Genomic DNA, 25,827 nt, shown 5'->3' on the forward strand with positions numbered 1-25,827 from the left:
AGAGACACAGAGGAAGTGTGTGTGTGTGTGTGTGAGAGAGGTACAGAGAAAGTGTGTGTGTTTGTGTGTTTCTCTCTCACACGCACAAACACATGCTCCCTCTGTCTCTCACCAAACCTGTATTGTGTGTATGTGAGAGAGGGAGCATATTGTGTGTGTGCGTGTGTGTGTGTGTCTGTGTGTGTGTGTGTGTGCCCCCAATCTACAACAATCTTAGGATGCCAGATATGGAGAGCAGGAGATTATTAAAATCCTTATTAGTTTTAATTATTGAGTTTTATTTGATGTCTGCTGTTTTGAATTATTTTACCGATGTTTACAAAATGTTAAAATTATATGTTGGGGGGGGTGGGGGGTTGCCAAAGAAGTATCCACCCTGGGTGCCAAATACTTTAGGTACGCCACTGCCAGCAATCACACCACGTTGCATTAAAGGACTTCCAGCTCTACTTCTGTCTACAGTGATTCTTCCCATCCAGCCTGAGCACTTCCCTAATAATTCATAGTTCAAAATATACATGTCAAAATAATCTTTTATTGTCATATATCAGCCTTTATACTGTACAGACCAATAGGTCCTGTATAGGTTAGCAGTAGGACCCATTAAATTCTCCTACCTGTTGCTCCACAGGGTGCAGACATGGCAGAGACAGAGAGATAGTGTCATAGTCTGCACTGCCACTAAGGATGGACGTAGGTTGGCTAAAGTCACCCTAGTTTATTACTGGCCTCTTGTACAGTCTGGTATCTCCATTACAGCACTAAACCCATACATCGAATGCAACGCAAATAAATAAATAAATGCACAAACAAATAAATAAATATGTTGCCATAAAAGACCAATAGTCTTATAGGCCCTTTTCAGTTCTCTTCTCAGCAGCATCCTTAGGGCAGTGGAGCTTTCTACAGCAACAGTAGAACAGATACTGAAGGTCTTGATCCACAAAGCTATCTTATCCTTAGGTAGCCTGTTGAGCAGCAGCCTTTTACTCATGTAAGTCAAATGTTTTAGCTCATCTTTTGCTAGATGCAGCAGCAATACCATGCATATCTTTACTTATGTGGTGATCAGAGGCTGCTTAGAACTGTAAGTATAGAATCTACAGCATACAAAGTCAAGGCCTCAGCAGTTGTTCCCAGTCCAAGACATGCAGAAGGTTAGGTGGGAAGGACCACGGGAAAAGGAGATAGGGGTGGGGTAGGACGTGCTTTGATGCAACTTTCATTTTGATTGCCATTCTCAGTTCTAACAAGCAGGATGTAATAATCCCAGGACCCACCTTAGGGCAGGGCACTGTGAGACAAAAGACACCCTGGCATCATTGGCATTACCTGTTTGGCTGGGCCAGACCTTCCTCCAGCCCATCCCCACCTAAACATTTAGCTGGCAGGAGGAGCAGCATTTAATTGTGTGTCAGCGTTCTCTGTTGCATAGGGGCCAGTCTCGTGATGGGAGATCATATAATGCAAAACTGACCCACAGCAGCAGAGGAAACTGATGAGCTACTAAGCGTCATGTCTCCTTCCAGCCAATGGTGTGCCCAAAGAACAGCCGGGTCCAACGGGAAGGGAGAAGACTGAAAATACTGGGAATTTGGGGGGGGGGGGGGAGAAGGAGGAGGAGAGAGACACTACATGGAGTGGTGGTGGGAGGCAAGGGAGACTTACATGATATGGGGTGGTAGATGGCAAAGGAAGGGAGACTACATGGGGTGGGGGCAGAGAGGGAGAGACAGACCTACATGACTGGTGGTGGTGAGGGGGAACAAGAAGGAGGAGACTTAGATGGATTGTGTATATATGTGTGTGGGGGGAACTGTACATGGGGTTGCGTTTTATGGAGCAGGGCTAAGGAGAAAGAACTTAGGGTGGAGACATGAAGTGGGAGAGAGGAAGATCAGGACAGATGAAGAATGGATGGAATGAGGGAGAATACCGGGAGAGAGAGAAGGAAGGGGAGACAGCATGTATGGAGGGAAGGGGGAGAGAAGGTAGAGAGTATAGGTGTAGCTTGGGGGGGGGGCCATGAGAGTTAGCACCCCCCAAATGCTCCAGGTGATAATGCTTAATTGGACCCCCACCAATATGCTTTCCTTACCTCTTGCCCCCCCCCCCAATCTAAGGTGTCAAATTATAGCTATGAGAGGGAGGGGACACCATCAAAAAATGTCATTCAGGGTGTCATTTACCCTAGAGCTGGTCCTGAGTAACTCCGAAGTTCTGACTGCTGGGGAGTGTAACGGAAAGACTGAGAGATAAGGAGAAGGAGACAATAGGGAGAAAAGAAATGAACACATAAGGAAGGAGGGAAGGGGAGATACTGAGGGCTATATGTAAAGTGTAGGCTATGTATGAGGAAAGAGCAGTATGTGCAGGGTGTGGGTGTATGCACTAAGGGGCCAATGCATTTAATGTATGCTGAAAGCGAGGGCTGAACACTCAGCGTCCGCTTTCCTAACGCACCCCCCAGGCACCCCTCCTGGGTTCACCATGCATTATTTAAATTAGGGGTCGCGTTATTGAGGAGCACTAGGGTTGCTTGCAAGCACCTAGCTCCTCTTGAAAACGGGAACCTGTTAGGAAAATGGACGTCGAATTTATCAATGTCCGTTTTCCTAATCGCCGCACAGCCAGGGGTTCAGGAAACGGACACTTAATAACTGAGCGTCTGTTTCCTGAACCTGACCACTGGCGCTTTTTTTTTTTTTTTTTAGTTTTTGTTCCTCCTACTTAATATCACAACAATATTAAGTAGGAGGATGTACAGAAAAGCAGAAAAAATTTCTTTTCTGTACAACGTTTGGGAGCGTTCAGCCATTAACGCCTTCTCCGGGTAGCTGTTAATTTCTGAGTGCAAAAATGTGTTGCACATTTTTTTTTTTTTTTGCATTCAGAGTGAATAGCTAATAGCCTCATTCACACGTGATGAGTGCTATTAGTTTTACCCTGCATTGTGGAGGTGCATAAGGGGATTAGGTAGCACCTATACAGCCTACAGAAAGATTCTGTATACAACTCAGTCTGATACTCTATATATGGACCATTGTAAGGGGGCACCTTTGATTCGGGGTCAGTTTTTGGGAGGTGGGTTGAGGTTGGCGCGGTGGTGTTACAGATACATTCAAAGGTATTCACTGTAAAACTGACATCATTAAAGAATTTTAGACCTTATAAGTGATGAAAAGGAGTTGATCAAATCAACTCCTCTTGTTAGAATTTTCATCACTTATAAGGTCAAAATCTATCTCTTGGTGTTGATAAGACATAAGAGGAAACAGAGAAATAGTGAGGAGATAAAGAAGGAAACACGTAAAATAAAAAGCTGATGAAGCAGAACAGTTAATAGATGAATCAGAATATGTCTTAAACATGTATTTTTATGATGATGAAATAATTACACTATCAGTATTCTGTACATGCTTCACTGCACTAAATAGCAGATCATTTCTTATATGACTTTATTCTACCTTTACGCCCACTGACCTTGTGATCCAAGAATTAGGTGTGGCCCTCAAACACTTATGAAAAAGTTGTTTGCAGCTTCTTCCCCTCCCCCCTACCTGACATGGACCCATCAGAGAAGCTGCCTTTAACTCTGTCGGGCAACACCAGGCAGCCAGACGAGAATGAGATATAATCATTTAAAATTGGAGGCAAATACTAATTACATTTAATACATTTTTAAAAGAAGTCCTATGAGCCAAGGCATGGAATAATATACCAAGATATACACGTGTAAATAATCTTAACTACTGTATATTATGTTTTTCTTTTAATTTTAATATCTATTTTAATTGTAAAAAACAAATGGATCCACAAAGCAGCCAGCTAAATGAATAACAATGGTAGGTTCATGATTTTTTAATTACAAAATACAGGGGAATTAAAATAAAGCCTAACTTACAGGTTAATAATTGCTCAGATATAGTAGTCTCCATGGGGAACAGTTTCACTTAGAAGAATGCAATGTAATAAATTGATAATTTAACTGTCTCCTACTGGAAACATACAAAAGATTAAATATACAAACTAATTAGGAAGATTTCTAATGATGTGAGATTTCTAAACAACCTGAGTTCCTGGCTCACTGCCACAGGGCTCTAACTCAGGTAGACTAAAGCTGCCAAGGTCATCAGAAGATTCACACTAGAGTGCAGTCAAACTCACCACTTTATGGAGAGACCGAAAGAGACTCAAAATTGGTGCTGCTTGTGTAAACAGCAAAGCCAAGGGAGCCTAGAGCCCTACACTCCAGAGGATTCTGCAATCAAAATGAAGTCAAATCCAAAAACAAACAGAAAAGCAATTTGTCTTTATTTGACACCACATAAAATAAGGAGATCGGAGGCTTTGATTAAGATGGATTGCTCTTATATTCGTTTTCAGATTCTACAAACTAATGAGATGTGCTGCCTGAACTCCCTTTCCATTGAAGCTACAACTTTCACCTCCCTTACTGACTGACCCCTGCTCTCTAACAGAAAATCCAAAATCCGGTGGGCAATATAAGTCGCGTATGGGCACAGAAAGATGTACATAGTTTAGACGTAAAGACATGAACTGAAACATTAAAAGAAGGCATTAAAAAAACAACATATTCACAGAAGACAATTACAAAATGAACTGGGAGCTTGGCAGCTCACCTGGGATTTCGACATCTTGGGACACTCTGCTTACTGTCTTCCCTAGAGTAACTCTACCCTGGGCAAAGCATTGCCTTGAGTTAGATGGGGGAACACCTCATCATATTCAAGACAATAAGGCATGCTTAAAGGAGAAACAACTTTTGCAGGTGTAGTTTTTTGATACATAAGGTAACCACTTTCAACATACATTAGCATACTAATGAAACACAAAATATGAAAAATCTTGGTGATGGAACTTCTGCATCCTAGCTTTACACCGAACATTTTGTATACTAGTGTGTGATGGTTTCTGTGGTTCTTTAATAATAGCTCATGGATTTCCATGGAAAAAGGAAAAGAAATCTACATAAGCATCAACCTGGGAAAACTACTCTTATGAATTCCTGGAGAAAATCAACTTTAGCTTTGGTGACAAACATGTGATCATATTTAAAAGGAAAAAAAAGATCTGCAAGAAAATGTCCTTTTTCCTTCACTCCTACCCAAATAGATAAATAGGAGACACATTAGGCCTTTGGCATTTTGGCTCTTTCTAAAATTCTCAAGTTTGTAAATGATAGGAACATAAACCAACATACAGGGAGAGGATTTTGAACATACCTTTTCTACTGCAAATGTTCGAATCACATATTCAGCCAGCAGCTCGGTTTCTATTAGGGTAACTTTAACGTCTTTATAGATCTCTGTGTCATCTGGCCAGTATTTGCAGCACTTGACCTTTTTGAAAGACAAATGATGTAAGAATATTTATCAATCAAAAATCCAAACTCAGTAAGAGTGGAAGAAAAAATACCCAAAAAGACAACTGAAATTTCTTTCTACACCTGAGAAATTGTGGACTAGTTGCTTTTGGACTTTTGGGCACAGCTGGAATTTCTTTACAGATTTGAGAAGTTTTGCACAGTTGCCTTCTGAATTTGCAACTTAAGGAAGCACTGGCTCGGACTCTTTTTCAAGCATTTTGAACCCTAAGATATCTAACAATTTCACATGGAGCTCTAAAAAAGCAAATTTGATAACATAATAAAAAAAAACGACATTAGGACTGATGATTATAAGTGACCGCTCTTGGGGAGAAAAGCAATGCGCTGAGTAACTGCTCCGGTGGAATGAAGTCCCCTAACTAAATTTAGGATATGCCTTTTTGCTATTGGTGCTGAATTCATTTATTTTATTGGTTTATGCAAGAGTGTCTTTTTAGGTAAAAATATCTATGCCATTCCTATTTCTGAAGGAGAGCGCTGCACAGACAGATAATGACTTGCAGGTTTTTCTGTTGATAGTGTACCCAGGAAGTTCCCATTGCTCCTTGTGGAGCTGCCCATGGATTTACCACAGAAGAAATATTGGTGACTTCTTAGACGTTTACGCGGTATGTTTAACAATTCCTGCCCATGCATGTTCTACAGCAGAATGCCACATAGACGGGGGGAGGAGGGGTGGATATAGGGCTGAGCTACTTGTATGAGAAAAAGAACCTGATGAATTTGGATCTTGAATAATTAACTGTAGAAGATAGGAGAGAGCAGTTGGCTTTCTCGAAAGAATTTATGCGTTCTCCCTTGAAGGTCAGTTTGCTTATGAGTTATGTGAGAGATACCGATATCAGTTATACTACAACAAGTCACAAGTAGGTGCTTAAAATTAATGTATACATTTGCATAAAAGCAACTACAGGCAACAGCCAGCCATTCTCTGTTCTGTAACATTAAAAGAATACATAACATTTTTAAAAAGCATCATATTAAACATTTCTTAAGCTTCTTTAGTCCTGACTACAACTGAAACCGGATTCAAAACATTCCTCTATTTCAATTATAGCTTCTGAAAAATGTCCCTCATGGTGCATAAAATGTGAATTGACCAACAACTGACAGATCTGTGACCAAGAGAGAGAACAGTAGCTTTCCTGTATACTGAACCTGATCTTGATTTCCAACATAAGAACTGCCATTTTGGGCAGACCAAGAGTCCATTAAGCTCAAAGTTCTGTTTCCAACAGTGGCCAATCCAGGTCACAAGTACTTGGCAAGATGCCAAATAAATCCCATGCTGCTTATGTTCAGGGATAAGCAATGGTTTTCCCCACGACTACCTAGATGATAACAGTTTATGGACTTTTCTTCCAGGACCTTGTCCCAAACTCTTTTAAAACCAGCTATGGTAACTACTAGGTAAAAATTTAGTTTTATTTTCAATTTGATTTTGAAGGGGCGGGGTTCATCACAAATTTCATTTTATTTAATGCTTATTTCATTTTTTTAAACAAAATAAAAATAAACCCACCCCCCAAAATGGACACCCCCCCTCCCCCAAGAAACAGGGCCTCCCGTCACCACCACCCATCCCTCCCACCTGAAAATGCAGGGGCTAAGTTCCTTCCTGGCCTCTATTTAACCAGTCTGGGGGGATTTGACACCAAGGAATATGTCTGGGCAAAAACCTCTGCATTGAGTAGGCCTAGGCTGAGGAAGGTTCCGTGACCTCGGCCTAGGTCCTACCTAAGGCCCATGCTTTGAGGCCTGGTCCTGATGCTGGAGCCTAAGCCCAGGACGCTGGGGGCCCGACAGGTGGGCCTGATGACTGGGGACCCAGGCCCGATGTTAGGGCACAACCCAGAGGCCGGGTCCTGATACCTAGGCCTTGGCTCAGTAAAGGGCCCAGGCTTGACACTGCGGCCTGATCTGGAGACTGGGTACCAACACCAACATTGGCCAGGCCCAGAAGCTGGGTCCCATTTCATGGGCCTCAGACCAGGCCCAGGCCTGACTCCAGGGCCCAGCCTGGATGTTGGGTCTCGATGCCAGAGCCTCATCCCAGGTTCAGGCTTAGGCCTGGCACACAGGCCTCAGAGGTCTTTGTCAATCTTCTTTCTTTTCTCTTGAAATGCCGTCTTCAGTTAATTAACTCCAGACAACCTCTCCAGTGGAGGGTAACATTTTGATGTAAGGCAGTTCAATTAGTTAATTAACAACGGCACCTCCTAATAGGATGGCATAATTTCAAGAGTGAAGAAAGAAGAAAGACAATGTCACATGAAAACAGCTTGGGCGCTGGGCCAGACCCTAGGCGTTAGCCAGACTGTAGGGCCCAGCCTGCTGGTTGGGCCCTGATGTTGGGCCTAGGTCCAGGCCGAAGCCCAAGCATCAGGACCTGGTCTCCAGACTAAGCCCCAGTGTTGGGACTAGGCCCAGGCATCAGAATCAGGAAGTAAGGGGAGCTGCGAAATTTCCCGGCCTGGGCCTTTGCCCGACTGATGACTTTTTTTTTCAGTTTTCAAAACAAAACACGATTCCGATGAATTTTCATCAGAATTTAACTCATTCCATTTTGACAACGATCTGAAACGAAATAGGAAATTTCTCTCTCATTTCCTATTTTGCTTCTTCAGAATGGCCTTTACCACATTCAATAACACCGGATTGTTAGGAGTGACACTATAACTTTACAATCCCTCAGCGAACACTAAGATCTCTAAATAAAGGACTATTGACTATTCCCACAAAATGGAGCACACACTTGATGCAAATAAGAGACCGAATGTTTTCAATAGCCAGTCCAAAGCTCTGGAATTCTCTGCCTGAGATGTTACGTATTTTACCAGATAGAAAGAAATTTAAATGTGAATTAAAACATGGCTATTCAAAAATGCATATAATTTAACTTAAAAACATAAGAATATACAGAACTGCTACTGCTGTGGGGAGAGGGAGGGAGGGAGAGAGAGAGAGAGTGAGAGAAAGACTCTTTATAAGGCTCTCATATAAGTAAACTATACTACTGTAAGAGCAACTAGTAACTTGGGGTGGTGGCCTAGTTTTTGGGGGCAGTTTTATATGCACAGTCAGAGGAATGAACAGCACAGTAGACATCAGTGTAGATTTTATGTGATTTGGAGTGACGAAAGGTACACAAAGATGAGATTTGTACATTCTACTCTCACCTAGCTAGCTCACATAAAATCTTCACTGATGTCTACTGTGTTGTTCGTACTTCTGACTGTGCATATAAAACTGCCTCCCAAAAACAAGGCCACCACCAAAACTTAACCCTGAGTTCAAAATGGCCCCTCTTACAGTGGTATAAAAAGTTGACTAATGTGTGTGCCTTCCCAGAGTCACGCTCTCTCTCCTATCCTCCCTCCCACCTGATATTTATCGCAAATCCCATTTCAGGCATAATGAACAGCATAATGCCCAGAAAAAATGGTGCAGTTAAATTGTGCGATAGCATGCATTATGCTATTGCTTGCAAAGTTAAACACCCCTCAGTTTCATAAACTTCTTCCTTTTGACCTCATTTAAAAAATTTGCATACACATTTCGCAATATGTTATTTATCGCATTATCACAGGCGTTAGGGCCCTAATGCCCGTGATAATGCCACATGCAATTTAATGAATGACTGTTTGTTTGTTGAGTTATAACTACCGTATGAATATCACTTTGTAAACCGTTGTGATCCATACATGGAACGACAGTATATAAAATGTCAAAATAAATAAATAAATAATTCGGCAATGAATTCCACAGTTTGTGAATTGAGTGAAAAATATTTTTTCTCATTTGTTTTAAATGTGCTACGTAGTATCTTCCTGGAGTATTTACCTAGTCTTTGTATTTTTTTTAAAGAGTAAACATCTGATTTGCATTTATTTTTTCCACTCCACTCATGATTTTATAGACTTTTATCATATCTCCCCTCAGCAGTCTCTTCTTCAAGCTAAAGAGGTATCCAGATTGGGGCGAAAGGAAACTTCCTTCATGGGTACAACAAAATAAATGGAATAACGCCCCATATTTTCCTGCAGCGTAGATACTGGGACTACCGCCTTCATCCTGAGGAGTCTTAGAAGTGTAATCTCCACTGCCTCTTCTTGTACTGGGAGTGGCAAAGAGACATCATGAATATATCCCGAGAAGTACTGTGGAATTCCAGTGCATATTCTTCTCGAATAACTTCCAGTACCCATTTGTCCAAAGTAATCTTGACTCACAATTGGTAAAAGAGAGACAGGTGATCACCTATCTCCTCATCCTTAAGGTGGATCAGTAAAATTTCACAGTGGGATTTTGGGATGAGGTTGAACCCGAACCTGTCCCTCTCCTGGGCTGTAGGGTATGAAAGGACTGGAACCTCCCAAGGGGTCGAGTCCTCTGAAATGTCGAAGTTCTGTAGTGGCAAAAATGCTGGGAACCCCTGGAATGTCCCCTCATAGGTGAGGGGTGCTGTGACTGCTTCCTCTTATCTTCCGGCAACTGGGGAACTGGCCATTTACTGGCCAGCTTTTCCAACTCACTACTGAATAGAAGTGATCCTTTAAAAGGCATCTTTGTAAGATTAGCTTTGGAGGTTGTGTCAGTTGACCAGTTCCGCAGCCATAGCTGTCATCTGGCTGCCACCACTGAGGTCACTCCACTGGCCGAAGTACGGACTAAATCAGAGCCTGCATCTGCTAAAAAGGCAGCAGTGGGCTCCATAACTGCTCTGGAATTCATCCCAGAGTAATCAATCTCCTGAGAGAGTAGACACGAATGAGCCACCAGAGCACAACAAGAAGTGATCTGTAAGGTCACAGCATCAAAAGCTTGTTTAAGGATAGACTCAATCTGTCTATCATGCGCATCTTTTAAGGCTGCTCCTCCTTCCACTGGGATAGTTGTTCATTTAGAGATGGCACAGACCAGTGCATCCACTTTAGGAAAATACAAACATTCCCTTACTGCTGGGTCCAGAGAGTATAGAGCTTCCAATGCTTGGTCCCCCCTTAAAATGTGCTTCTGGGGCATCCCATTCCAGATTTCCTGGATGGCATCCATCACTGGAAAGTAGCAGGAAGCCTTCCACAGGGAAATCAGAAAGGGATTCTTCTTTGGTTCCCAGCATCTTCAGGGTCTGGGAAACCAGGGCCGGCAATTTATCTGTATGGAAAACCCATAATATGGTCTGATATGGTTCTAACCCAGGGGGAATTTCCCCATCTTCCAAGGAATCTGTATCCTCCTCTTCATCTGTACCATCCAGGTCCCTGCCAAGGATACCCTTGGTAAGGTGAGGCATACCTCAGGGCCTGCTGGTAGGAATGGGAGAGGGAGGGGGCCACTGGCTGAGGTTCCATCTGAACTGGGGCAAGGGAGGCAGTAGACTGCGCCTGCATGCCTAATCCAGGAGGTACTGGGGAGGGACCAGTTGAATTTCCCTCTCCCATGGATGAACCCATCAAGGGGATACTAAAGTCCGGCGTACTTCCAGTTAAGGCAGTGGTCAACCCATCATCCAAATGGGAGGAGTCTGGCTTAGCAAAGTCCAAGGAGGTCAATTCCCCTTGGGCTTCCACACAGCCCTGACATAAGTTGGAGTCCAAGTCTACTGAGAGGCTCTAATATGGCAAGTGTTGCAGAGAGCAAAGCGCTTAGTTTTCTTGGTTGGCGGTGCCATTGGTAGCGGTAACCGAGCGTCCTATCGACTCGCACTTAAAAATTTATGTGCACAGATTTCAAGCACCTAGGTAGGATATGACAAGGCACATGCACAGCCCATGTACCCGGCTTTTCCTGTGTTCTGCACTTAGTAAGTTGTGCAAGTATGTACGCACGCGACATTGTGTGTGCGGTGCACGCACAGAACCAACACACTGCACATACCAACATTCTATGAAGTGCAATATGGCACGCATAAAGACACGTGCAAGATGGGCTGCCGCGGCCTACCTAAAACGGGGCCTAGTCCACCGGGGGGGCCGCTCAACCTGCTTGGAAGCGTATGGCATGCCAAGCAAGGAGACCAGAGGAAGTCTTACTAAAACCCCTCCAAGCGTCTCTGAATTGGGAGGTAAATCTTTTTCTTTCTTCTTCTTTTTTTTTTTTTTTACTTATCTGGGCTCAGCACTTACCGGTTGAGTACAGAGATGGTCTCCTGCTGCGGGGGGAGAGGACTTTGGCCATCACCATCACACTCAACTTCCTGCACCCGCTGCCTTTCAGCTGCTTAAGCAGCAAAGTCCACGTTGGGAACCGGCTTCCGGACCAAGGCACACCTCTGAAGGATCTTGGAAATTGCCTCAGGAATTCTCAACTGTGAGAGGGACCTTTAGGTCTCACCGCAGGAGAGTGGGGCTCAATTTTCCTTTGATTTAGAAAGTAGAATTTCTCCTTCCAAAATGGACAATCCCTATAGGGAGAGGTACATCCACCATCTGCTGGAGACAGAGAATACTGGAGGGCTGAGGTCACTACAGGGGTGGATGTAGGGTGATGTCAGCTCTGAAATCTGACTCACTCTCCATCTGCTGGCAGGAGATCATAACCCATTGGTCTTGAGTCCATCTGGCTACACACTTGGAAATGATAGGTTACAAATTACTAATAGGTCAGCAATTTCATTTTTAAGTTCTTCCAGAACTCTTCAATGTATACCATCTGATCCAGGTGATTTGCTACTCTTTAGTTTGTCAATTTGCCTTATTACATTTTCCAGGTCACAGTGATTTGTTTCAGCTCCTCTAAATCATCACCACTAAACATAATTTTTGGCATGGGAATCTCCCCAACATCCTCCTCTATAAACACCAAAGCAAATAATTAATTTAGTTTTTCCACTATGGATTTATTTTCCTTAAGTATCTCTTTCACTCCTGAATCATCTAATGTTCCAACGGACTCCTTCACAGGCTTCCTATTTTGGATGTATTTGAAAAACGTTTTTATGAGTTTTTGCCTCTATGGCAAGCTTCTTTTCAGATTCACTTTTTGCTTGCCTTATCAATTTTTTGCATCTAACTTACCCATGTTAATACTTTTCCTTCATTTGGATCCTCTTTCTATTTTTTGAAAGATGTTCCTTTGAAAGATAAATGCTAGTGCAGTAGTTTTCCTCAATGTCCTCCCTCCAGTTATTAAATCAAATTTGATTGCATTATGATCACTATTGTCAAGAAGCCCCACTGCTATTTCCTTTGGTTATGAACCATTTCTTGCAGCAGCACTTTTCTGTGTTCAAAATTCTTTTCTCATTTCTTTTCAACAATTATTCTTTCCACGTACAATGTACAGCAGTTGTAACCATATATGACACAATGCAAAAGCCACCTTGTGTTACCATCATTCCCTGATGATTATTAAAATAAGTGCAATTTATCTAAATAGCTTTTTCATACAGTGAACATTCTGTACAATAAGTAATATCAAGAAGAAAATTTGCCAAAAATGATACGCACGACTGAAGAGTTACATTATTCCAGATCTCTTAAAATATGGACCCTAGAAAAGAATGTCTGCATTTCCTGAAAAGTGGGCAGCCCCAATTGTACAACACTGTATAGATTTGGGCCATATGTTTAGTGGTTTGAAATGGATGGTTTTGGAATGGATACCGCCTCAGAAACGAGGTGGTGATAGAGCTTCAAGTTTAAATTTCAGGGAATATTGGATCTTTACCCTGAATATGGTCACTGCTCATGGTTTAAATGAAGAAACTGAATGGCATATTTTATGTTAAACTATATTTTATTTCAAACTATTTACTGATTAATGTTTTACATGAGACATTTCTGTCTGGACTAGTATAGTATTACTAACTGGTGACTGGTTCTCCACCTCTATATATTACCACTTCCATTGTGCCATTGTGGCTGACCATGTTATGAGACAATGCGGTGTGAGAGAAAGAGAAGCATAGACCACTGAGGAAGTTTAATTTTGAAACGTAGCCTGTGTAGAGTATTGTTTGGACTTCCACTGCAATGCAGCAAGAAAAGAGATTGAAAAGATATGTTTTTAAATGATTTTCAAAAAAGCCTAAAACATTATGGGCCGGATTTTCAAAGGGTTACGCGCACCGGGCACATTTTCAAAAGGCCCGGTGACGCGCGTAAAGCCCCGGGATGCGTGTAAGTCCCGGGGCTTTACTAAAGGGGCAGGGCGGTCCGGGGGTGGGGTCAGAGGCTCCCGGCACAGCGGTCATTTGTCGCTGTGCGGGGAATCGCGCGCCGGCAGTTGGCCAGCATGCACAACTTACTTCAGCTCCAGGGCTGAATTAAGTTTTAAAACAAGAAAAAACAAAAAAGGTAGGGGGGAAAGGGCAGGGGAGGTAGGGGAAGGGAAGGGAAGGTGGGGTGGGGGGGGGGGGTAGGGAACGTGGGAAGGCAGCGAGGCTCGGTGCGCGCAAGGTGCACAACTGTGCACCCCCTTGTGTGTGCCGACCCCTGATTTTATAACTTGTGCACGCCTGCACGCGCAAGTTATAAAATCGAGCGTACATGTGTGCGTGCCGGGTTGTGTGCGCACCTTTTAAAATCTACCCCTATATGTACAAAGGAACATGAAATACAGGAGCGATGATGAAAAGATGATTTTCTGGTGTGTAGTCATTTTACCAGTAGTCTTATACGGGTGCTATCTATTTCATGATCATTGTTTGAGTTTTTTGATTGATTTAAGTTGATTTAAATTTGATTGATTTAAGTTGATTTTTTGATTGATTTAAGTTGATTTAAGTTGATTGATTAAGTTGATTGAAAGAGCAGTGATTGTGTTTTGAATGTACAACATAGCTTTAACCAATTTCCTAAATTTTATAACAATTGTTTCCTCTTTTATACCCTGAGGCAATGTATTGTCACATTCATGAGGTCTCTACTTACCCAAAGTTCGATTTTCTCTTTTTGAGCATTCAGGAAAATCACAACCAGTGATGGGATCTCGTGATATGAACCATCATTCACAACTCTTCAGGATTATTCAGCCTTTTCTTTTTTTTATTGCTCTCCCTCCTCTTCTATACCAGCTATTGCAGCAGCAACCTCCAGCAGACGTAACAGATGCAGCTCTCTCTGGAAGCTGGCACAGGTGCACTCTGAGTCAGGTCAAAAGGTAGTGCTGCTGGGCAATAGCTGTGAGTGCTGCCTCTGTAGTATTCCCCAGGCTTAGGAGTTGTGCTTAGGTTTTCTGCAGAGCAGACACTGAGCTGCTGAGCTGGCCATTTTTATATGCATTCAGTTTAGCAATGTATCAATATATTGAATGTATTTTTTTTTTTAATTTTTAATTTTTCAAATTTTCAAAATCACAGCAAGTTTTAAGCTTACTTACAGAAAAGAAAATGCAATAATCTAAACATCAAACCAATTACTGCAACAATACTTAATAACATCCCATCAATTTAATACATTATTGCATTTCATCATATGAAATATATGGCTTGGGGACAGAATTTTAAGGAAGTTCAAAAACAATAATCTAACATGCAGTAATAGCTTTACGTAGTTAAAGGTACTCTTTTTTTTTCCTGTTCCATATTAGGGCTTAACTATGGAGGGAACTATTACCCTCCTTGCGTTCAGAAAGGATTTTAACTGTTCAGGATATTGGAAAGCATATATATCTTTCCCAGATCTAATAATACACTTACACGGATACTTCAATACATAGGAAAAACCCAAAGCTAGGACTTGAGATCTCATTACAAGAAATTCACGTCTCCTAGTTTGGGTTATAGGAGCGTAATCAGGAAATACACGAATATTTGCCCCCCGAAACTGGTTCTGAATATTCTTGAAGTACCTTTTCATTATATCATTTAAATCTTTTTCTACAATGAAGGATACCATTAGAGTAACTGTTTCATAATATTCCATTGTTGAATCCTCTAGGAATCTAGTTAGATTCCCTTCATTAGTTTGCAAAACATTTCTATTTTTATTAGATGTTGGTATATAATATAACTTATTCACTTGGGGGATTTCTCCCTCAGGAAATTTCAAATTTTCAACAAGGTACTTTTTCAATGTTATATACGGAAGTTCCCCAACAATTTTTGGAAAGTTGAGAAATCTCAGGTTTAAATGTCTAGAGTAATTTTCCATGTATTCCAACCTTCTAGAAATCGTAGTAACATCTTTTATAATCTTTACATTGCAGTCCTGATTTTTCTTTACTTCAACCTCCATCAGAGCCAGCTTAGGTTTAATTTCTTCTATCTGGGTTTCACATGATATTACTTTCTGCTCAACAGTTTCCAAATTGTCCTGAAAGTTACCAATCACATTCACTAACGCCGCCATAATATCCCATATTGCTTCTAAGGTGATTTTCTCTGGCTTAGACGGCATTTGAAAACGGGGTCTTGCTACAAACTCACCCGCCCTCAATACTGGTGATATTCCGGCCAGGCTACTCTCCCTCTCCAATGCAGAAGCAACGCCTCTCGATGTTCCATTGTCCTCACTCCGGATCGGGGTAGAAACGGGGGGCATATCCTCAGCTTCTGCCCCTACCGTTCCGGGGACCTCTCGTTCTTGCTCCGGCGTTTCTTCCTCTGCCGCCCTCTGACCTCCCTGCGTCGAGCTCAACAATGGCACATCATGTGCCTGCGTCTCGGCGGCCTCCGGGCGTGTGGGGGGGGAAGCAATCTCGGGTTTACGAGGAACTGGGGGGCTGAGAGTCACTTCTCCAAGAGAGACCAGCGCTTCCTCGGTAGGTCCCTCAGCGGAGTTCGCTCCCCCAATTTCCAGTACCTTCGCCGACGCATAGGTTGTAATCAAACGCTGTGCTGCCATAAGCTCCGTGTCTGAGGGATAGGTACGGAGCTTACCCTTTCTTTTCGCGGGCATTTTTGCAAGAAAAAAGAATTCAAAAACAGCGGAGCTCAGCGTACTAGCGTCTGCCTACGCCGCCATCTTGCCCCCATATTGAATGTATTTTTATGAAATTGTTTAAAATGTTGTGAGCCCCACAGGGCGATCCTTCAGGATCGATTAGGTGGAATATAAATTAAATAGAACATGAGAAAATAAGTGCAATTACAGCCACAAGAACAATCCAAGGAAACAGCCACACAATTTAAAAAAAATACCACATTTCGCCGCCCCAAAAGTACACACACATATTTTTAATGAAGGGATCCACATAGTTTATACACCTATTTTATAAAAGTATGTGCATATATTAAATATTAGCGAAGAAATGGCGGAAATATTAAACAAATACTTCAGTGTTCACTAAAGAAAACCCTGGAGAAGAACTGTCGCTAATAACAAGACATTGGAGAGGGGTGAAGTAGACAAAACTCCATTTACAGAAGAGAATGTATGGGAAGAGCTAGGAAAACTGAAAGTGGACAAAGCCATGGGGCCTGATGAGGTTCATCACAGGATACTGAAGGAGCTCAAAGATGTGCTGACGGGTCCGCTGCATGACCTGTTCAATAGGTCCCTGGAAACGGGAGTGGTGCCGAGTGATTGGAGGAAAACGGTTGTGTCCTGCTTCACAGGAGTGGGAGCAGAGAGGAAGCTGAAAACCACAGGCTAGTTAGCCTCACCTCGGTGGTGGGAAAAGTAATGGAGACTCTGCTGAAGTGAACTATCTACAGTCAGGAGAATTGCTGAACCCGAGGCAGCATGGATTCACCAGGGGAAGGTCCTGTCAGATAAATCTGATTGATTATTTTGATTGGATGACTAAAGAATTGGTTCGAGGAAGAGTGCTCAATGTGATTTACTTGGATTTCAGCAAAGCTTTTGATACAGTCTCGCAAACGAGGCTTGTGAATAAAATGAGAAGCTTGGGAGTGAGTGCCAAAGTGGTGATGTAGATTATAAATTGGTTGATGGATAGAAGACAGCATGTGATGATAAATGGAACCTACTTTGAAGAGAGAACCGTGTTAAGCAGAATGCCACAAGGATTGGTGTTGGGACCAGTCCTGTTCAACATCTTTGTGAGTGACATTGCAGAAGGGATAGAAAGTAAAGTTTCTCTTTTTGTTGATGATACTAAGATCTGCAACAGAGTGGACACACTGGAAGGAGTAGAGAGAATGAGATGTGATTTAAGGAAGCTTGAATGGTGGTCGAAGATATGGCAGCTGGGATTTAATGCCAAGAAGTCAGAGTCATGCATCTGGAGTGCTGTAATCTAAAAGAGCTGTACGTGATGGGGGGTGAAGGGCTACTGTGCACGGAGCAAGAGAGGGACCTTGGGGTGATAGTGTTTAGCAATCTGAAGACAGCAAAGCAATGTGACATTGTGATAGCTAAAGCCAGAAGAACGCTGGGCTGCATAGAGAGAGAGGAATGACCAGAAAGAAAAAGGAGGTGATAATCCCCTTGTACAGGTCCTTGGTGAGGCCTCACTTGGGAGTATTGTGTTCAGTTCTGGAGACCGTATCTCAAAAGGGATAGAGACAGGATGGAGGCGGTCCAGAGAAGGGTGACAAAAATGGTGGGGGGGTCTCCATCAAATGACTTATGAGGAGAGGTTGAAGGACCTAAATATGTATACTCTAGAGGACAGGAGCTGTAGGGGAGATATGATACAGACCTTCAGATACTTGAAAGGTTTTAATGATGCATAGATTAGTCTATGAACTCTACACCACAACAAACATAACTATAATACTATGTGTGATAAAACTACCCGTGTAAGTACCTTGGTACAACTGGTCATGAACTACTTTGCGAAATGTCTATGTCTAATGATATATTGTAACCGAACCTTTAATGGCACCTGTTAGAATGTGCTATAGTACGCTTTTCCCCTCATTAAATATGTGTCTACATGTAAACCGTTGTGATGGTATCTAACTTAGCAACGGTATAGAAAAGTTTTTAAATAAATAAATAAATAAATAAATAAACCTTCTCTGTTGGAAAGAAATCAGTAGAACTAGAGGTCACGAAATGAGACTCCAGGGAGGACGATTCAGAAACAACGTCAGGAAATATTTCTTCATGGATAGGGTGGTGGATGCCTGGAATGCCCTTCTGGAGGAGGTGGTGAAGACAAAAATGGTGAAAGATTTCAAATGGGCATGGGATAAACACTGTGAATCCCTAAAGGCTACAGGATGGAAATGAGGAAAAGAGCACATGGGGTGGGGGGGGGGGGGGTAACTTGCCGGTGTGGCGGTTACTATCCTTAACCAACAAGCCTTCATACTGTTGATGCAACTCACTATTGCTCTCTGCTTTAACGGCAAGGGGAAAAAAGGAAAGGGGGAATTAGTTTTGGACAGCAACCAACAAGGACATGAATTCTACAGTCAGAAAAAATAAACTTGTTGATGCAGCTGTTAGTACCCTTAACCAATAAGCTTTATACTTGTGATGTAACTCAACATTGCTCATTGCTACAAACAACAAGACATAATGGGGAATTGGACTTAGGAACCAACAAAGGCCCTGACTTAACGGTTTGGGAAACTAAGTACGGGAGTAGCTTGTATTATGGGTGAGACCTGTATGGCATGGCTGGTGCTACCATAAGCTTGCTTGGTAGACTGGATGAACCATTTGTTCTTTTTCTGCCATCATTTCTATGTATGTTTCTATATACTTTACACATTAAATAATTGTGACATATGCATATAACCACCTTCAGTTTCAGGTGAATTTTCAAGGAAGTTATGCATGTAAATGTAACATACTATTGTAACAATTTTCAAAAGCCACTTAACATAGGTAAAGGAGTAAATGGGTTAAGTGTGTAAATGCTTTTGAAAATCAGGTCCTTTATAAAAAAAAAAAATCAGGTGTTTATAAAAATCATGACCTTTATTTGCAGCACCAGGTGTTTTATAAAGCTGAAAAATGTATGTGTTTATCTCATGTATGAAAATACTTGCACATATACTTCCAAGCACCAGTTCACTTATACCCTCCACCACTTGTTGCAGACCCCTCATCCAAAAACTGCAGAACAAAAGAGAAGTCAGATGCAGGTGTAAGAGCATGCACGCATGTTTGACAATGCATATGTGCATGCTGTTTATAAAACACATAAACGTGCACATATTTCCAGGCCTTGCCCCATTAACAACCTCATAAAGGTTTCCCTCCTGCATGCATACATTTCTGTGTGTCATTGATAGTACACAATTACTCTGACCCTTCAGAAAATGCCACTCCTGCACACAGTCTATTTACATGCATAACTGCAGGTTTCACATGCACCCCATAAGTCTTTAAAAATTCACCTCACAGTCTTTAGAACAAAAACTGCCCTTCATATGTTTCCACAATTTTACCTTAGCGCTTTTAAAACAGCTGTTTTCCATCTTCTTAAACAGATGTAACAAACTATTTTTAAAAAAGTGCTGACTGAACTAGACCATTGTAGATGAAAATAAACTCTTATCTTTGAACAATCCATGGTAGACCAGACTCTAAAAAGACAATAATTATGGCATAGTGATCTTTCTATGTGAACTTTCTGAAGAAAACCTATAGGTTTACATAACTGTCTGATCCTTAATAACCCATACAACTATGATTACATCCTTATTTTTCATTCAAAGTCCTTTTTCGCTAAGTTTTTTTTTTTCAGCTCAGTAGCTTCATTCGACAAATGTTGCAAAGTACAGACTTGCGTTTTAAAATGATTTCAAATAGAGTTTTCAATAGTGTTAGTCAAAAGTCGCCAGTCTGAATACAGCCTAAGATGGCAGTGACCGAAATGCTGTATAACTTCTAAGTTGGTTTTAAAAAGCATTTAGATCTTTAACACTTGAGAGAAAAAAAAAAAAAAGCTATCTATATTGCCAATAATGAAATAGAAGTAAAATGAAACCATCAAATGCTCCAGTGCTATTCTGGAAGTGAGCCAGGACCAAGAGGTAACGGAGTACCTGCTGGTCTATGTGTGATAGATTCTGCACCGTCCCTTATGGCAGATGTCCAGGAATTTTGCCAGTGGGGCAATTTGTTGAGGAAACAAATTAAAATAGAACCATTGATAAGTCAAGCTGAAACATTAAAAAAAAATTGGGCAGGTGGGGAGGCGGACAGGAAAACTTTATTTCCAGTCTCACTGGTGCTTTAGGCACTCTACCCTTCTGTTTCTCTATGTTAATAGGCTATGAGCTAGCACAGAGGGGAGAGGCTGTAAAATCCATTGGTTAACTGGGAGATGGTACGATTCTAAGCATGCTGTACTATGAACTCTCATCATCCACCTCACCTGTTTCAACATCTGCTTTTACTAATTCAATAGTCGATTTGTCTTCCAGCAGCACAATCTATTATTTTATTTTATTTTTATTTCACATATACTGCATGAAAGCATGTTGTTGTCTGTAGGTATTTCCTTCCACAAACCTAAGCAAAATTCTCTATGTGCCTGCAAGAATGAGAATTATTTCTTCAACAACTTCAGATGACCTGCACAACTACATTGTACCCTAGCAAGGTATTTGATATCATCTGGTATCAAATCTGTAGAAACCTTGTTTTGCAAAAGATCAGAAAGGAAGAGCTAATCCAGGATAAAAAAAAAAGGGAAGACACTTGGAACAAACACAGCCATGGCTAGAAATAGTGTAGTTAAAACCCCAATTAAAGAGTTCAATTAAAACAAAATTGCATCTCAGCAAAGGAAGCAAAAATCGCTTACCTGTATCATGTGTTCTCCAAAGACAGCAGGATGTAAGTCCTCACAGATGGGTAAATGTGATCCAACGAAGCCCAGCCAGTGAAGATTTCTTCATAGCTTTTAGAAGTGTTAGCATTCTCTACTAAATATACATGTGCCATCTTCATGTATACCACATAGGGCCCTTTCAAAGGGAGGCAGGTGGGTTCTGTGAGGATTTACATTCTGCTGGGCTCGGAGAACACCTGTTACAGATATGCAATTTTCACTTTTGCAAATTCATGCAGGAGGTTAAGTCCTCAGAGGTGGGGCATCCATAACTACAGGATGCCGTCAATGAAAAAAGAAGAAAAAACAATCAGGAAAAACAATGGTGATAATTCATTTTGTCATTTTATCTTTTTATTTTAAAGGCAACCCAGAAACAATAATAATAATACTGGGCCCTAGTAGGGATGTAGTTGGATTCTAAACCTCAAATAGACTCCACAGGGCAGAAAACCAAACTTACTGTCACGCCTGGAAGCTTTATCTAACCAATAATAGGATGTGAGTATGTGGACTGTACTTCACATCACAGCTTTGCAAATCTCTTCCAGGGATGCTGATCTCAGGAGGGCCACCAGTGTTGCCATGGCTCTAACATGAGCCATAAGATGCTTATCCACAGTCACACCTGCCTGGGCATAACAGAAAGAGCTACAATATGCTATCCCATTAGAAAGGATGCACTTGGCAAAGGTAATTCCAGGATTGTTGGGATCAAAACAAACAATAAGTTGGGTGGACATTCTAAGGCTAAGGCCCTTTTGCAATCCAAACTGTGCAAAGGTTGCTGTCAGTCCGCCTGAATGTACAAAAATAAAAGTCAATAAAGAAAATATATGACATAAGGTGACACCTTATTTTTGGACTAACAAAACAGATTTCTTCACTAGCTTTTGGAAGCTAACACTTCCTTCTTTAGGTCAACAAGGAACAGAGTGCTGGCTCCTGAAAGATAGTCAAGAAATGGATTACATTACTTCAATATAAAAGTATCACCTTATACAACAAATTTTATTGACCTTTATTGTCACTAAATATACTTTTGTTCCCTAGTATATTTTCTGGCATGCCAAATTACAAGATGGTGGTGTCCAAGTAAATATGAGATTTGGGGAAATTAAAATGTTCCATATTTTTCATTTCATTTCTCTTATTAATTTATATTTTGCAATACATTCAAAAATAATTTTTGCTTGAATCGGATTACAATTCAGGAAATAAAAAATATATAACACAAAAATCATAAGCCTCACCAACATCAGGAAGAAACTTTTGTAGGGTCAGTCTCGACATTGTGGCATTCCCTACCACTCCACATCAGACTTGCACCAGATCTTATAGCTTCCAGGAAACTGGTGAAAGATTGGCTCTTTGAAGCTGCCTTTGGCCCCAAACAAGGACACAAACCCTACTAAGGACTCTGTATATAGCCTCTCCATTGTACTGCACTATTTATACATACTGTATTATTTATATGATGTACCTTACTCAGCAGTGTTATCTAATGATAGGGGTGTGCATTCATTTTCGCTGTATTGGCGATCCGCCACGTATATTACACTATTCGTAGTATTCGTGGGGAAGCGAAACGTATCGCGATTCCCCACGAATACACAAATCTTCCCCAAATTATACGGCCACCTAAATAAAAATTTAAACAAACCCCCCACCCTCCAGAACCCCCCCAAGACTTACCAAAACTCCCTGGTGGTCCAGCAGGGGGTCCGGGAGCCATCCCCTGCACTCACACCCTCGGTGCCGGTTTCATCATGGCGCCGATAGCCTTTGTCACAGGGGCTACCGGTGCCATTGGTCAGCCCCTGTCACATGGTAGGAGCCCAAGATGGCACCGATGGCCATGTGACAGGGGCTGACCAATGGCACCGGTAGCCCCTGTGACATAGTATGGGCAAAGGCTATCGGCGCCATTTTGAGTACTGGCATTGGACGGCCGGCGTGCAGGAGGTCGCTCCGGGACCACCGTTGGACCCCCAGGGACTTTTGGCCAGCTTGGGGGGGCCTCCTAGCCCCCACAAGACTTGCCAAAAGTCCAGCGGGGGTCCGGGAGCAACCTCCTGCATGCCAGCCGTCCGATGCCAGTACTCAAAATGGCGCCGTTCGCCTTTGCCCTCACTATGTCACAGGTACCGACGGTCGGCCCCTGTGACATAGTGAGGGCAAAGGCGATCGGCGTCATTTTGAGTACTGGCATCGGACGGCCGGCGTGCAGGAGGTCGCTCTCGGACCCCGCTGGACTTTTGGCAAGTCTTGTGGGGGTCAGGAGGTGCCCCCAAGCTGGCCAAAAGTCCCTGGGGGTCCAACGGGGGTCCCGGAGCGACCCCCAGGGACCCACTGGCTGGAAAGGTATATCATAAATAGACAATGATGATTTCAACAATAGTGACAATACTAATGCTCCAAGCAGTATGCAGCAATTTAATCAAATAATAAACAAGAACAAAAAGCAAAAAATAAAAAAAAATTTGCTTCAGATAGACAACAAAGTAGAAATAAAGCAAACTATATTTAAAAAAACCTGGGATTATCAGCAGCAAATATACAGAATATAGCAAACAAGAAAGCATCCTAAAACAATGTAAACTAAACAAATGCAAATCTGGAAGTGTTCTCATATTTTTGGGACATCATAATGAACATAAGATCTTAAGAAATTGCCATATTGGATCAGACCAAGGGTCATTCAAGCCCAGCTTCCTGTTTCCAACAGTGGCCAATCCATGCCTGGCAAGTACCCAAACAGTAAGGGGTAGCTTTTCAAAGAAGCACGTGCTCGTCCATGTGCGTGTGCCCCGGCATGCACACATGGACGCCCGATTTTATAACATGTGCATACAGGTGCGCACGCATGTTATAAAATCGGGGGTTGGCGCATGCAAGGGGGTGCAAACTTGTGCATTCTGCGTGCACCGACGGCCATCCTCAGTTCCCTTTCAGTCCGCTCCAAGTTTGGCGCAGACTGAGAGGGAACTTCACAACCCTTTACACTAACCTCCCTTCCCCTTCCCTACCCGCCCCCTAGACCTAACCTAGACCCCCCCCCCAAACTTTATCTTACCTTTTGTGCCTGCCTCGGGGCAGGCGCAGGTTGTGCGCGCAAGCACCCTGCTGGAACGTGATCCCCCGGCACAGTGGCAAATGGCTGCTGTGCCGGGGGCCTCTAGCCGCGCCCCACCCCGTCCCCGGATCGCCCCTTTCCCAAAGTCCCGGGACTTACATGCGTCACAGGGCTTTACGCTCGTGGCTGGGCCTTTGAAAATTGGCCCAGCGTGCGTGGGCCTTTTAAAATCTGGCCCTAGGTAGATCCCATGCTACTGATGCCAGTAATAGCAGTGGCTATTCCCTAAGTCAACTTGATTAATAGCAGTTAATGGACTTCTCCTCCAAGAAATTATCTAAACCTTTTTTAAACCCAGCTACACTAACTGCACCAACCACATCCTCTAGCAACAAATTCCAGAGCTTAATTGTACGTTGAGTGAAAAGAATTTTCTCCAATTAGTTTTAAATGTGTTACTTGCTATCGTCATGGAGTGCTTCCTAGTCCTTGTATTATCCGAAAGAGTAAATAACCAATTTACATCTACCTGTTCTAGACCTCTCATGATTTTAAAGACCTCTATCATATCCCCCTCAGCCATCTCTTCTCCAAGCTGAATAACCATAACTTCTTTAGCCTTTCCTCATAGGGGAGCTGTTCCATCCCCTTTATCATTTTCATCATCCTTCTCTGTACCTTCTCAAGTGCAACTATATCTTTTTTGAGATGTGGTGACCAGAACTGTACATGGAGTGATACAGGCGCATTATGACATTTTCCATTTTATTTACCATTCCCTTCATAATAATTCCTGACATTATTTGCTTTTTTGAGTGCAGCAGCAAACTGAGCCAATGATTTCAAAGTATTATCCATCAAGCTTTCTTAAATCATTTTTCATTCTCTCTACTCCTTTAAGTTGTATCTTCTCTGCTGCAGATTGTACCACCATCTGCAAAAAGATGAATTTTTCCTTCTAACCCCTCAGAAATATTGCTCACAAAAATACTGAACAGAATCTGTCCCAAAACTGATCCTTGAGGCATACCACTTAACGCTGTTCTCTCTTCAGAGTACTGATTATGTGCTTCAACAAATCCAATGAATCTGTATTGGTAATTTCTGATATAAGAAACCCTTATTTACCCAGACATTCTCATCTATGTAATCTCTACTCCATCCCTTTTGAGCCCAATATATCTGTCCAAGCTAAACAAGTTACATCTCCTCACCTACAACCTTGCTTCCTCAACTCACATGCTTCAAACAATAAGTCCCACCATATTCAATACCTAATTGAAGAATTCAAGCTGTACATTCTATGCCTTATGAAGACTTGGATAGTTGAAGATGCTACCAGTCTCACCCAGTTTTGCCCAGTTGGCTATCAAATATATCATAACCCATGTTTCATGGGCTGATGAGAAGGAGTTGCTATCATTGTTATGCACTCATAAGCTCTTGAACTAGTTAATGCCAAGCAAATATTCAAATCTGACTGCCTAGTAACTAAATTCCAAGGCAAATAGGGTCCTAAAATTGTTCTTAGCTATTGCCCACTGGATAATCACCCTGACTCCTTTCTTAAACTATCCAAATTTCTATGTGACATTGCCACTACTACTCACAACTTCTTAATACCTGGAGACTTCAACTATCAGCAGAGGTTCGACAAAGGGCATGCTTGTCACCTTCCAACACAATATGGATG

At 42.2% G+C, this 25,827-nt stretch overlaps 1 protein-coding gene across 9 annotated transcripts in view; it reads right to left on the reverse strand.

Annotated features, from left to right (window-relative positions):
• Positions 1 to 25,827, reverse strand: part of PTPRM (protein tyrosine phosphatase receptor type M) — a 1,907,823-nt gene that overhangs the window by 105,434 nt on the left and 1,776,562 nt on the right. For all 9 annotated transcript variants that reach the window (XM_029591025.1, XM_029591024.1, XM_029591022.1 and 6 more), the window contains one exon: positions 5,247 to 5,363. In XM_029591025.1, the coding sequence (XP_029446885.1) occupies positions 5,247 to 5,363 (117 nt within the window). The remainder of the gene's footprint in view (positions 1 to 5,246; positions 5,364 to 25,827) is intronic.

This window comes from Rhinatrema bivittatum, chromosome 2 (genome assembly GCF_901001135.1).
Source record: "Rhinatrema bivittatum chromosome 2, aRhiBiv1.1, whole genome shotgun sequence".
Classification (NCBI taxonomy): domain Eukaryota; kingdom Metazoa; phylum Chordata; class Amphibia; order Gymnophiona; family Rhinatrematidae; genus Rhinatrema; species Rhinatrema bivittatum.